General features: G+C 39.0%; 1 protein-coding gene across 4 annotated transcripts in view; it reads left to right on the forward strand.

Annotated features, from left to right (window-relative positions):
• The window catches only part of TBC1D23 (TBC1 domain family member 23), a 31,987-nt gene extending 17,100 nt beyond the window's left edge, over window positions 1–14,887 (forward strand). For 2 of the 4 annotated variants that reach the window (XR_014510723.1, XR_014510725.1), the window contains exons 11-20: window positions 1,928–2,098; window positions 2,583–2,625; window positions 2,946–3,055; window positions 3,789–3,931; window positions 4,695–4,739; window positions 7,353–7,441; window positions 10,274–10,409; window positions 11,447–11,641; window positions 13,233–14,410; window positions 14,462–14,887. Coding sequence is in view for 1 of the 4 variants with exons in the window: in XM_083438877.1 (XP_083295003.1) it covers window positions 1,928–2,098; window positions 2,583–2,625; window positions 2,946–3,055; window positions 3,789–3,931; window positions 4,695–4,739; window positions 7,353–7,441; window positions 10,274–10,409; window positions 11,447–11,641; window positions 13,233–13,314 (1,014 nt within the window). In the remaining 3 variants the exon portion in view is untranslated. Of the gene's footprint in view, window positions 1–1,927; window positions 2,099–2,582; window positions 2,626–2,945; window positions 3,056–3,788; window positions 3,932–4,694; window positions 4,740–7,352; window positions 7,442–10,273; window positions 10,410–11,446; window positions 11,642–13,232 lie in introns of all 4 variants that reach the window. The other 2 variants (XR_014510724.1, XM_083438877.1) reach the window with 2 other exon arrangements.
• The last annotated feature ends 258 nt before the right edge of the window (window positions 14,888–15,145 follow it).

Here is a 15,145-nt window from a genome sequence, read left to right on the forward strand (position 1 = left end):
TCTAGCTGCTTAATATGCTCGCTTTTTCATTTCCTTACATTAAAAAAGAAGGGTGAAATCCAAGAGTTCTCAGAATCTTAGTTTCAAGATGCCTGGTTTATACCACCAAACTGTAGAAGTGAGCTTCTTTCAAAGGATTTTCTTTGTAAACAGCTCCTCTAGTATTTATAGTCTTCATGTCTCTTTCCTGAATATTTTCCTAAAATGCAATTTGTTCTAAAGGATTGACATGGTCTTCACCAATTTTTAGTTCGCTGCTTGGGAATTCTAAGAAACAAGAAAAAATGAGTGCCGTTTTGAAATGAGTACGTAGTTAAAATCAGTGCTGTTTTTGAAAGGTTCGACCCACCATTTCAATTCAGAATGGCAGCCAGTTGTATCCAAACAATGATAATCTCATGAGCCACCTAAACCAACTAAATGCAACATTTAGATACAGTATCTTAAGAAGTGTACAGATGCATAGCAAACAAGTAACTTTCCTAAATATATAATTTATTTAACAGGCGGTAACAATAAAGTAACAGTTACAGTAAAGTGATAATTATTCAGTTCCTAAATGAAATGATTTCCAGAGTGTTAACTGTGTTGCAGAACAACAGATGTTTCATTTGCCCATCCTGGTAAGCCAGACTTGGAACTGCTTTGTTGCTCCCTGGTCTTTTGCACTCCCATGCTGCACTGAAATGATCCAGGTTTTGGCTTAGTTTGTCATCTAAATCCAAGCTGTGGCTAAGCTTTCTCCTTGCTAACCTCTTCAAGGAGGAGCTTCAAAGCCCTCCCTAGTAGCTTACATGAGCCCCCTTACATAAAGACTCACACATTTGTTATAGTACAAGTTGTATAGTCCATGGTACTGAAATACAGTGGAACCTCGGTTGTCAAACGCTTCGGAAGCTGAACAAATCGGAACCCAAACACCGACAACCCAGAAGTGAATGCTTCCATTTTCGGAAGTCGAACGGCTTCCGAGCCGCGTTTCTCCATTTTTTTCTCCATTTTTGCAATGGATTTTGCTGACCGGCAATTGTGCCTCGGTTGTTGAGCATTTTCAGTTGTTGAACGGTCTTCAGGAATGGATTATGTTCGACAACCAAGGTTCCACTATATTAGCTTTTTAGTCTATGGCATACTTAATGCGTTAATCTTGAAGTGCCACAACACAGTTTGCACACTTTCGATGATACAGTGTTTACTTGTGAAACATCACTCTTGTATTCTGCTCCTTACGTGGAAGTAAAACACAAATTGAGGGAGTGAAAGTGGCACAATCAACTCGCAGGTGGGAAGTAGAAGTCCTCTGTGACTTTTTGCAGCTTTGAGGTGCCTTCCTCCACTTCTTCCCAACTTTGATGGCTGATAGTAGTAGATGGTGATGAGGATATTTGCAATAACCCTTTAAAAACACTATTTGCTTCCCTGAAGAGATGCCTTAGTAAATGTTCACACACCTGGTTCCCTTACTTCTTTGCCTTCAAGTCAAGGACTCAAATAAACTTCGTAAAATTATCCACCTTTATTTTTGTTTTAAATGGTCTTGGAAGGGTATGGACATTTCTGCTTTTGATTTACGAGGTCCATTTTGGCCATGTTTTAGACTCTACGTTCTTTTTTTTATAATTTTATTTTTTACCAACCACCAAAACACAAACAGTGAAACCCCCCAGGCAGCTGGGTATACAATATTCAGTAATATACATATTCAGTAATATTCCATAATAACATACGTTCTAAGAACCTTTGCACAGTTACATTTTCCTAAACACAGGCTAGTCTATATAGAAAAATGTGATACATGCACTACTTATAAAACTAATTAAATTGCACTGCAGATGCTCTTGGTGTCTTAATGCTTAAATATACCCATTTGTTTTTGAGTGGTTTTTAGTCTCTTTTCAGTCCGTGCATGTGTTCTTTGACTTCACAGATGCTCCAGAACCCATCGGAATTTGCTCAGTCTGTGAAGTCTTTGTTAGAAGCACAGAAACAGTCTATTGAATCTGGTTCAATAGCTGGTGGAGAGCATCTTTGTTTTATGGGAAGTGGCCGGGAGGAAGAGGATATGTATATGAACATGGTACTGGCACACTTTTTACAGGTACATCTAAAATATTAGAATGTGTTGTATTTAAACATAGTGTGTGATATCCAGCCAGATAATGCTTAGAGTAGAGTAGAGTAGAGTCATTTTTTCAGCTACTTTCCCTTCATCCTACAACCCCACCCCACCCTGCCCTTGCTTGTGCCCCCCACAAGTCCTGCTCTTGAAAAATAGTCCCCATTTTACTCCACTGAAAGCCTCCGCTGGGTCAAAGACCTTTCTGCGAATGAAGGCAGCCCTTCTATTCACAGAGGTCTAGATCCAAGCCATTATCTTAATTTTATAACAGAGAATATTCACCTGTGAACTCCTATATATGAAAGTTCTTAGACCAGAGTGCTCAAAGTCTTCTAGCCATACTCTGATGAAATGCCAGATACAGCTAGTCTAAGCATTCTTGGCCTGTTTCATGTTTCTGCTTACCTTGTGAAGAACAGTAATTTTAGTATTCCCAGAGTGATTTACAATCTTCTTATTGCAGAAAAATAAAGAATATGTAAGCATTGCCAAAGGAGGATTCATGGGTAAGATTTACATTTAGTCACATCAGTTTTTATCTTTTCAAATGTCTTTTCCACTAGTTAAATGAACAGTCAGATGACTGGGGAGGAGACAGTTTGCATCCTTATCAAGGTGCTGGGCTCTGCCTAGCACAGCACTTTTCCTTTTTCTTGCTGCCAGACTCAAATTCTGATCTTAGTTAATCCATTTTAATTTCTTTATATGTATGCGTGTGTGTGTGCCTGCCTGTGTACATTGGTTTAATAGTGCCTGTTTTGTTACAAGGACAAAACAGAATGCATAGTGCTATACAACACAAAATATGTAATGTCCTTTCTCACAGCACTGCAACAGCACTTAGCAGACATTAACGTGGAAGGACCAGAAAGTGGATATGGCCATTGGATTGCTAGTACTTCGTACTCAAAAAGTAGTCTTAACTCCTTGGTTGACGTGAGTATATACTTCTTATATCAAATTGTGTAGCTGTGGATTGGACTGGTTTTCATGCAGAATTCATCCACTGCAACTTGTCTTCAAAGACATTTACTTCCAGGCTTTTGCAGCTCAAGCTATATTACTTAAACCAAGAATATCACAAGAGACCAGCTGAATTAGTCCAGAGGGCCATTTTGTTGAGCATCCTGTTCTTCCAGTGCCCAGCCAGAGGTCTATGGGAAGCCTGAAAGCAACACATGAGTGCAAGAGCACGCTCTGCTTGCAATTCCCAGCAGCTGGTATTTGGGGTCATGTTGCCTCCAACAATAGAGGTAGAACAGAGCCATTGTGGCTGTCTTTCTCTGTTCTTAGGCACTAGGCAAAGACTTTCTCTTTACCTAGGCTTAAGGGTGGCACTGTGGCCTCTTAGTGGATTGGTATGTGTACGGTCTGCCTTCTATCTGTATAGCTGTGCTTTTAGATTTTTATTGAATGTTCTTAGTTGGTTTTAATATAAGTCACTTTGGATCTGTGAGAAAAGTGACTATTAATAATTATAGCCATCTGACTCTCTAATTGGTCAAGAAGTGAAGGAAACATAGCTACACACAAACACCCCAAAAAAAACCCTTATCCTAGATTGTCCCTTTAACTAGCTCACGTCTCCATCTTTGAGATAAATATGACAATAGCCTTCATGCAGATTACTTATGTACAGTTCAAATAACTGCAAAAGTTTCTTTTCCAGGGCGATTCTCCAAATGGTTCAAATGATGGGAAGGGTGTCAAGTCCTTGGTCAACAAGATGACAGAAGCTTTCAAAACGAGATCTGTGAATGTGAAAGAAAAAGTTATTAGTTTTATTGAAAATACATCAACTCCAGTTGATAGGTGAGTTATTTTGGTGTGACTGCTTTTAGTGATTATTGGCTGAAGTCGTGCATGCTTACTTGGAAGTTAGTCATATTGATCTCGGTGGGACTAACTTTTGAGTAAATGTGCATAGGAGGGGAGGATTCATAGAAACTTTCTTCCTTCAAAATGTCTGTAACAAGCACCATCACCTGATTGTTCACCATTTTAGAGCTCCATCGTTTCTGTGTAAACAATTTTGGTGCCTTTAAAAGCTATTTAACCTCTCTCTGAACAGTTTGAGTGTGGACACTGGATAACTAAAAGATTCTCACATTTAACTATTGCCTCTCTTGTTGTATCTTGCTATTGGGAAAGTGGATTCTGGGTTTAATAACTTGACCTTGTAAAAATTAGTAAAATAAAAGGAACTTCTAAGTTTTAGCCAACTGATTAATCGTGATCTCTTTCTTTGAACTCAGGATTATGTTATCCACCATTCCTCGTACTCCAAAATAGCTTTGTGCACATTAAGCCGTAATTGAAACATTACTACTTCTGTGGAAGAGTAGCAGATCTTACTAACAGTTCCTGAAATCCATGAAATAGTATTTATTGTATGGAAAATACAGCTCTTTTCTTTCTTTCTTTTTTAAAATGCTCATTGAAAAAGATTTTTTTCATATTTTCTCATACTCCCTCCTGCTTGATACTCTACTGCCAAGTAAGAAGAAATAAATCAGATACTCTTTCTTATAGATTTTAATTACTTTGTTCTGTCCTCTGCCCCAATTTGCTATAGAGTTTCTTTCAATCTTTCCTGGCCTGAGACAGCAAGTTTGCAGCGGTAAGCCATTGTATTGAACCATCTGAGTAAAACTGCCTTTGTCCTTTTTTCGCATGACTTCACAATGTTTGTAAGCATTGGTTACACTGACAATCTCTCTCAGATTATTTTTAACATCAAGCTATCAAAGCATTTCAAGTGTTGTCTTGGAAACTAGAGAGAGAGAGGGAAGCGGTATACAGTCCGTGTTCATATTCATTTTGTTGTTTGTTCTGGAACATCTTTCCCCTTTTACATATCGTGAACCACACCGATTACTTCTTTTTCAAGCTTTTAAACGTCATTGCCATGTTCAGATAATCATATCTCTTCTTAAACTGTGGTAATCCTTTTTCCTGCAGACAGAGCCCCTTTGCTCCTCAGCTTAAAACTATTATTTGCAACAGAGAATTGCCATTAAACCACATTACAGTGGTGCCTCGCAAGACGAAAAGAATCCTTTCCGCGAGTCTCTTTGTCTTGCGGTTTTTTTCGTCTTGCGAAGCAAGCCCATTAGCGGATTAGCGCTGTTAGCGCTATTAGCGGTTTAGCGGCTATTAAAGGCTTAAGGGATTAGCGGATTAGCTGCTAAAAGGCTATTAGCGGCTATTAAAGGCTTAAGGGATTAGCGGATTAGCTGCTAAAAGGCTATTAGCGGCTTAGATCAGCTGATAAGCGGCTTAGATCAGCTGTTAAGCGGCTTAGCGAACAGCTGTTAAGCGGCTTAGGGGCTTGGGGAAAAGGGGGGGAGGGGAAAAAAAAACCCCAGGAATCGCAAGACATTTTTGTCTTGCGAAGCAAGCCCATAGCAGATTCGTTTTGCGAAGCACCTCCAAAACGGAAAACCCTTTCGTCTAGCAGGTTTTCCGTCTTGCGAGGCATTCGTCTTGCGGGGCACCACTGTATCAAATTCTCATCGAGCAAGATTTCCATAAAAAGTATTTTGGCAAAGGAGACAGTTATTAATATCAGTTTATGAACGCATATCTTTAAAAATGCTCCTTACATTTCAACAAAGCATAGCACAGCTTTTCTGGAAGTGCATTCCAGAGGCGTAAGGAAATTTCCAAAAGGCTTTGTTCCTTCCTGCCACCAACCTAAATTTCCCCAGGTAGCACCACCTGGAAGCAGCTCTATCTGAAGATCTTAGTGGAGTAGGTTCATACAGGAGCAGGTGAAAGTTTAAAGAGGTAAATTACCTGTTGAGAGAATTGGTGTTTCTTCTTTGGAGGCTTCATTCAGAAGAAATAATGTGTTGTTTACAACTTAACAAACCCTGATCCAAAAGTTTGCAATGTGTTCATACTTAATAACAGCAACATTACCTTAGTATGTTTTGGTGCCACTAAACAGCAAAGTCTTGACCAGAGGAGGCAGGCTTTGAGAATGGAAACATTAAGGCAACCAGAAATGTATGCTCAAGATGGTGCTATGCAAATATAACACTTAACCATAGTTGGTTTCTCCCAAACATAGTTTCAACTAAACTAAACTAAAGTTGTATCATCCCCATACCCATCTGTCACACTGCCCATTTCATGTGTACATTGTCAGTGTTACTGATGCTTATTGTCTTAAGTTACTAATGAGCACTCCCAACCTTGCTTTATTTGGGTAGCGCATTTGTTTGCTTCCCCCTTTAATAATTTTCTTTTCCCAAGTAGTATCCACTTTTAATACCTTCGCGTCCTAGAAAGCAAAAGCCGTAAGATATGCCTTCAGGAACAGAGTGAGACCTCTTTCTCTCCACCCCACGCCTTTAACAGCAATTGAATTTAAATTTCAACAGCAGCGTGTAAATATGAGCATCATCATTTTCTCTCTCTCAAAAACAGAATGTAGAAAGATTTAAAAGGAAACATTCAGCCACTGTAATTGTTAGGAAATGTGTGACAAGTCGGAAACATGTGCCTCTTTATTGAGTCATGCTCGGTATCTATGCCAAGTAATATTTTTAGAAGGTCAGCAAAAGATGAATGGGCAAGATACTAGCAGCAGCAGCAGGGGAAACTGAATAGAGGGAATGCCATTGTTTATACTGTACCAGCTGAGGCTGTTGTATTGTGCCGTAAGAAGGTATCTTCAGAGATTATTTTAAAGACTCTCAACTTTCTAACCTACCAAAGCTGTGCTGTGCTCTGTGTGTGTGTGTGCGTGTGTGTGTGTGTTTGTGTGTGTGTGTGTGTGTGTGTGAGAGAGAGAGAGAGAGAGAAAGAGAGAAATAGCTTGCCCAATAGCACAACTCAGTATTAGGAGAGAGCCTTAAAGATGCTTCTGATTTCTGACATAGATTATTTGACCTGCTAGAGAGAGCTGTGTTCGCTGCAGTTTAATGAGAAGGCAGTTTCACCATTTTCTCCAAAATGGACCACACCACTATAATACCACTCAGCCCTTGTTGTCTGCTTTCACTAATCCAGCGTGGCTCGTTTGGCCACTCTCTGCTTTTTTCTCACGGCCAGCTGTCTTCATCTGGAATCCTTTGGCTGCACAGACAGGTTCACGTCTTTTGCCGTTGCATGCTGCTATGGGAAATATCATGGTGTCGTCCTTTTTTCCAGTTTCTTTTTTTCTTTCTTAACGTGTAGGATTTTTCTCTCCCACCCCCGCCCTATAATCTTCCCTTGTCAACAGACATGTGAGCAGCAGTGACCGAGTGGGAAAACCTTACCGAGGCGTGAAACCGGTTTTCAGCATTGGAGATGAAGAAGAGTATGATACTGGTATGGCAGAGAATGCTTCTATTTGAAATCCAGTGTAAAAAAATTCCCCGTCCCATCTTGCAGTCATTAGATGTATTACCAAAGAGGTGTTTTAACCAATGCCTGAACTTATGCTGGGATCTGTTGAGTTAAATGCACTTGTCACTTTACTAAAGCAGTCAATATGTTTTGTTTAGCATCCTTCTAACCTTAGGATGTGGGTGGTGCTGTGGGTTAAACCACAGAGCCTAGAACTTGCTGATCAGAAGGTTGGTGGTTCAAATCCCTGCGACGGGGTGAGCTCCCGTTGCTTGGTCCCTGCTCCTGCCAACCTAGCAGTTCAAAAGCACATCAAAGTGCAAGTAGATAAATAGGTACCGCTCCAGCGGGAAGGAAAATGGCGTTTCCGTGCGCTGCTCTGGTTCACCAGAAGCGGCTTAGTCATGCTGGCCACATGACCCGGAAGCTGTACGCTGGCTCCCTCAGCCAATAAAGCGAGATGAGTGTCGCAACACCAGAGTCAGTCACGACTGGACCTAATGGTCAGGGGTCCCTTTACCTAACCTTAGGACAAAAAGGTTGCATGGGGAAGTTTGCTGAGGGCATCAGTCATGTGCCCTGAGAATTCTAGGGCATCTCCTGATTTAATGCAGGACACCGACTAGGCCTTTACTGTTGCCTCATGTGAAGTGAGGCTACAACCTACCAGAATCACACGAGACTCCTGCAGAGAGGAGACAATAGAGAAGCCTATCTGCCATTACTGATCTTCTCACTGAGAATCACCCAATAATATTTCATTTCAGTTTTAATTTGTATACCACCTTTCTTGATCAGTACACACAAGGCAGTTTGCAAGCTGAAGAAACAACAAAATAGACTGCAAAGATCACACCACACCCGATAACAATCTGACCCACTACAAAAAGTCACAATAAAAACGTAACTTTAAAATAAACAACTTGCATCAAATAAAGCAATATTCAAAAATTCTTTAGAATAGAATAGTAAAGTTAAATGTCAGCAGATAATAATTAAACTGTTTACAGTTTCAACAGTTACAATAAAGAATTACTGAACTACAATCAACAGAAATAACAGCAAGTTACAATGCATAAAATACCACAAAACATACAAAACCATGTAAAAGGGTCAGATAGAGAAACATGCTTCCTAAATTTGAGAATCCATCAGGGGCCCAGGGAAATCAGGATTTTTATTACTGGCTGTGGGGTAATTGCTCAAGGCCTCCCACAGGGAAAGGGCTGAATCAACCTTGACAAAAAGTGCATTCAAAATAGCAAAAAATGACATTGGCATAAGAGCAATGAGACGAGGGGATATTAGTTGGCCCTTTGGTGCTCTCAGGACATGGCTTTTGTGAATGAAAAAAAAAATCCATCTTTGTCAATTCCTGTAGTGAATTTGTGAGTCCAGCAATGAGAACATTTTGTTTGCAAAACAAAACATGTGATCTAAAATCACTTAGGAATGACAGCTGACTGGCCTCCCAATACTATATTTAGAGTTGCTTTTAGGATTGACCTGCACTCATGCTGGAACTCTCAGTTGCATTGATCAATACATTATTTAGGAAAATAAAGTGCAATATTTTATTTAGGACAAGTAGGACACAAAAATAGAATGGAAAAATCAGATAAGGAAATGGGATGATTCCATTCCTGTCTTCTAGTCAATCAATTTAAGGAGTGATAAGACAGAAGAATTAGCAGACTTTGAACTTAACATCCTCTTGTGCAGATAATGCTGTTTTCTGAATTGTGAAGTCACTGCCAGTGTAAACTTTTGATCCATAATTGTGCATTCCTACTCAGTGTCAGAATGAGTAAAATTCCTTCCTCCAACTAGGGAAGCATAGCTTAATTAATAGCTCATATTACTCAATTAAAACAATTCAATTTCCCTGAGTTAATCAGGCAAGCAGATTTTTTAATAGGCACATTTTAAAAAAAGACAAATGTTTATAAAAACTGCAGGTGGCAAGTGCCACCTTCGAAGAGGCATTTTCTCGTCTCGTGTCTCTTCTGTGAATACCTGCTGTGACTTGTGCATTGTCAAAAAACAACAACAAGCAAACATGCATCTTACTTTGGAAATGCTTTTATTATCCACATTCACTTTTATACACATTTATCAAGAGGGTGGTATCCAGTGGTGGCTGTCTGCTGGAGGAAGGGAATCCATCAGTGGAACAGGAAAGGAGACAATTTTTGGTTATCCCCCTCCCAAAAGAAAATCTGCTCAACGATGTTAGGGGTCTGCCTCCCTCTTCTGCTGATGAGTTTCCTTCTGGCAGAAGAGAATAACCATTGTATATCACCCTAGTTTGCTTGATTCATATGTTTAATAGATTAAACCATGTTGCAGCCCTGCTCCTACCATGAACAATAACTTTCATAATAGCAAAATCATTAGGAAGCTTAAACCAAATAGGCAAGCTAGATTTGAGGTGAAATGACCTACTTTTGACACTGCAGCGTTAGTTATTAATTTTTGGAACTGAAACTGAACTGAAACTTTAGGCTTGGACAATACATCATAACAAAAATGCAAAGAAAACCATGAAAATGTGAGAATTCAGTTATGTGATAGATACAGGGTTAGATCCAGATTTTTGTCATGCCTAGAGTAGACCCAGCTGTCTAAAATGATCTAGCATAAAACCCAAGACACAGTTTTTAATAGCAGTGATGCATTGTATTCTTCATTTTAGAAATTTCAAATAATAATGTGAAAATTATTGTTATTATTCAAAGGAGCGGGTAGGTAACATTAAAAAAGTGTTTATCTATGCTTTGTCCACGTGACATCACTCCTTTCTTTTTTAAACAGATGAAATTGACAGCTCCTCAATGTCAGATGATGATCGAAAAGAAATTGTCAACATCCAGACTTGGATAAATAAACCAGACATAAAGTTTCATTTCCCCTGTAAAGAGGTGAAAGAAAATGGACACATGTTTCCAAGGTATTGTTGGATGGATAATTATAATCACTAATGCATATTATAAAAAGTACATAAATATCATAGATAGATAGGTAGATAGATAGATAGATGATAGATAGATAGATAGATAGATAGATAGATAGATAGATAGATATTTGGTATTGATAGTTGTTGACTTCTATGTGTTAGTGAATTTTGTGGACTCACATAATCATCTTTTCTACTACAAGGTGAATTTCTGTTTATCTCATGGTGAAGATCTGCATGATCTGGGAATGAATTCAGTGTACAAACTCTTTAGTCCTAGACTTATTTACCAGGAATTGAGTTCCATTGATCTCAGCAACACTCACGTCACAGTAAACATGCTTAAGATTGGCATCATGTCTAGTTTTCACCTTCTTTGTTGAAGAAAAGCTTTAAAAAAGGAGTTTTCTAATACTATAGCAGGCACCTGGTACTTGTGCGTGTTTAATTTGTTTGTATGACCTGGTACCTTGTGGATTTTTCACTGTGAGGTCCCTTCAGAAAATATTTTCACAGTAGAGGTAATGGTTGAGAGACTTCATCCCAAGAAACATTTCACCCTATGATAAGAAAAACAGTTTGAGAAATTCCAGTATCAGCTGATTAAAGCACTGTCATGTTCTGTTAGAGGAAAACCAGCATTTTAATTCTGAAATAAATATTTATAAGAGGTTACAAAGTCTTTTGAGGCATTTGCTTCAGGAAATGAGTACTGTTGCTAATTTTCCCACCATGCTTTTTCCCATCTCTGGATTGTGTCCTATGTTCTTTATGTGTAAGTGGAACAGATTTCTGCTTGTGGAATGGGACTTCACCTTCTCTCCATTGCAGTCTTGCACATGACCTCAAATTCTGCTGTGGAAAGTTGGGGGAGCCTCTGGGGCAAATTAGACATTTTGTTTCAGAGGTCTATAATAAGAGAGTAGAAAGGTGTAGTCCTGTGTACAAACATAATTCTGCTCATGCACCATTGGATTCCACCCTCTGTATTTCTGACAAAAAAACCTTTCCTCTTTTTACTTTGTTCACAGTCATCTTCTAGTAACAGCAACACATATGTACTGTCTGAGGGAAATTGCCTCCCGAAAGGGATTTGCTTACATACAATCTCGCCAGGCGCTAAACTCTGTAGTTAAAATAACATCCAAGAAAAAACATCCTGAACTAATAACCTTCAAGTATGGAAATAGCACCACTTCGGGCATAGAGATTTTGGCAATTGAGAGGTAAGTTTGTTCGTTTGTGTTTTGCTTCAGACTCATCTACACATGACTATTCCCAATCAATTGCAGTGCATTTTCTCCTCTGAGATCAAATTGGGAAATCAAAATAGTGCGGTACAGACAATTAGACACTCTTAGTAATCCAAGCTACGTACTTCCTCTGAAAGGCTCTTTCACCTTTTCTGACTTAAAATCTCTCAACATATTACTCAAAAGTGTTAGATGAACCTCAATCTACAAACTATTATTCCATAGTTAGTAGTCTACATGATCTGCACTGCTAGACTTTTATGAGATTTTCTTACCAAAGCCTCAAACTACTTAGCGTCCCAATATTTTTTTTTTAAATGTGGAGGTAAGACATACAAAGTGCTAAAAGTTTCCATTTCAGTGGCTTTTCATCTAAGTTGTTTAAAGCCTGTGCAAATTGCCCTGTTTATTAGGTGATAACTATTACTGCAAACATCACATGATTACAGGATCATATTAAATGGCTATCTCCATTCAACCATCATGGGACAGAGGTTTTTATTTCTCACTTCCTGGAATGGGTTGGATGCAAAGAACTTTTGAGTATGCAGAAAACAGCTTTTACATAGTCTGCTATATATTTTGGAGAGTTGCTTTCCTATTCAGTATGCATTTGGATACCTCTTAAGATACAGTCAGGACGCAGGTGGCACTTTGGGTTAAACCACAGAGCCTAGGGCTTGCCAATCAGAAGGTTCGTGGTTCAAATCCCTGCAACGGGGTGAGCTCCTGTTACTTGGTCCCTACTCCTGCCAACCTAGCAGTTCAAAAGCACATCAAAGTGCAGGTAGATAAATAGGTACCGCTCCGGCAGGAAGGTAAACGGCGCTTCCGTGCCCTGATCTGGTTCGCCAGAAGTGGCTTAGTCATGCTGGCCACATGACCCGGAAGCTGTACCTTTCAAAACAACTGATTTTAACCACAAGTTTCAAAACTGCTGGGCTTTTTCTTCATTAGAATTTCTGAGTAATCCAGGGTACGAGGCTGCTAGTGCTGGTATAAGTCAATTCTTTAGTAGTTTTCAGGTTTTGACTTGCTTAAGAATATCACCTTTAGACTTATACAAGGAGTGCAAATCATCCATTTTTCTCACGTGGTACATGAGGGTGCTCTTCCAAGATGCCTTTGGTTATAACTCATTATATGTCAGCAAGATAAAGTGTACCCGCAGTGGGAATTACACAACCATTTACACAAGGAAATTCTAGCTGGATGGGCTGTGATACAGTAGTTATTTTGCAAATTGCATATGAAAGCAGCAAACAGGCATTAACGTGGCTATTTGAAAAGAAGCCTTAGTTGGTGTTTCCTGCTTGGCAGGGGGTTGGACTCGATGACCCTTGTGGTCTCTTCCAACTCTATGATTCTATTATGAAACAATATTTTTAATCCATCTGTCCTGGATGCTTTAGTTGAGATTCCTACATTGCAGCAGGTTGGACTAGATGACTCTTGTGGTCCCTTCCAGCTCGACGATTCTATGACGATTCTATACTAAATCTTTGATCAACAGTGAATTTGTTCAGTATGTCAACAAATGTTCTTTTTGTTTCCATTTCTTAAGGTACTTGATTCCAAATGCAGGTGATGCTACCAAAGCCATAAAGCAACAGATTATGAAAGTTCTGGATGCCCTGGAAAGCTAATGAGAAAAAGACTTTTTCAGTTGTGTCTTAAAAAAAAGAAAAAATGACAACCTGGATACTGCACATGGACCTAAAATGAATTTTCCTGTGGAATACTAACCTAAGAGGACATTTTCAGTTTACTGATGGGAGTGCCTGGGTAGCAGGTTTAAGATAGGAGTAAATTATACATTTTGAATATATTTTTAAAGTCTTTTTCTTTAACACTCTTGGATTTTGTAAAAGTTGTTTATTATAAATGTCAGTTATTTTTCAAGTAGCTTTTGAGGATCTGACCTGTTCTTAATAAGAGCGATTCAATACACAGATCACTTTGAAGAATTGTATTGAAGCCACACAGCACTTCTAAGATAATGGGAAAACATTTGAAACCCATTTTCTTCTTAATATTACAAACTGTTAAGTAGCAGCTGTTTTTTAAAGGCCCGAAGCACTGAATATGTGGTTTGATCTGCTGGGTGAAACATCAAGGAGTGACGACAATACATAGGCTAGGAAATAGAACTAGGAAAAATCGGGACCCAGCTAAAAATAATATTGCAGTCCACCAAACTGGGTGGGTGTGTAACGTCTTCTGTATGCTATCAAGTAAAAAAATAGGGGCTAAATGAATAAACTTGAAATGTTGAATTGGATGCCGTAATGAAAAGTTTACACTCACAAGTATGTGGCTGGGTTATTATGAAAGTGGAGGTTTTATTGGGCCATGGTCAGCATTAGAATGGACGCTGAAATCAGAATTCATGTGATGGAATATCAAAGTTGGCTGCCATGATGGGGAGAAAAACATAATTGTTGGATTATCTTTTCAGAAACTGTCTGGCACGGACTGAGGGTGTACTGTTTGCAAGTGAGGCAAAGTGATCAGAGAGCTACATATTTGCAATGATTGTTTTATACATATGACATGCCTTTTTCCCCTCTTCGAGTCATGTCAGTTAAGTTTTTTAAATAATGTCTTCACTGCTTGAGAATTACAGGTTTTTGCTGCAAATCTGTAGCTATCACATATTGACCAAATGTTTAAGAGGAACTTGAATGCTCTTCGTATTCTGGAGCAAGTTCAGTACATGATGACATGAAAGGCTGCAAAACTGTTGGGATTAAATGTGCTGTGCAAAACAAAAGCAAAGCTGAACACCTGCAGTCGCATAAGATTCTGTTGCGGTATCATCACAAAATAAATTAAGCTGACCTTTATAAGAAATCAGCTCTTTAAAGTTACGTTCTTAGTAGGAATCAAGTTATGGCACCTTAATCCTGAAACTAACTCCCGTTTTTAAACATATCTAAATGAACAACACTAAAAGAAGTATTTGACGATGCATTGCATGAACTGCACCTCTGCCAATGCGCCTGTATTTATAATTCTGCCCCAGAGCTGTCATTTTACGTATTTTTTTTCTCCAGTTCTCCTTTAAAGTAAAATCTCCTGAAGAGCCTCCAATTTGTGCCTACTTCAACACAGAGATTCCCCCCATAGTGTTAATGTAAAGATGTTTGTGTTATTGTTTATAAACTGCAGTTGTAAATAAACCAGTACTATTTGAACACAAATGGTTCAGATACAAAATGTTTGATCCGACGATGTCATTTCTGCGGATTTAAATATTTTAGCGCTTTAAAAATGTACTGTAATCTGTTTTTCTTTATGATTCATCAAAATCAAACATGAAGGGTGATGGATTCAGACTTAAGCTTTCCATGAATGGAAGGTCTTCTCTTGCTTGTGACAGGAAGGTAAAGATGGGAAGACCATGTCTTTGGGGACCCTGCCATCTTCCATTCTGTGGGCATGACCAAGCCAGCATAGACATCACTTGAGACAGAA

Source organism: Podarcis tiliguerta (genome assembly GCF_965153285.1).
Source record: "Podarcis tiliguerta genome assembly, chromosome: 4".
NCBI classification, from domain to species: Eukaryota; Metazoa; Chordata; class Lepidosauria; order Squamata; family Lacertidae; genus Podarcis; species Podarcis tiliguerta.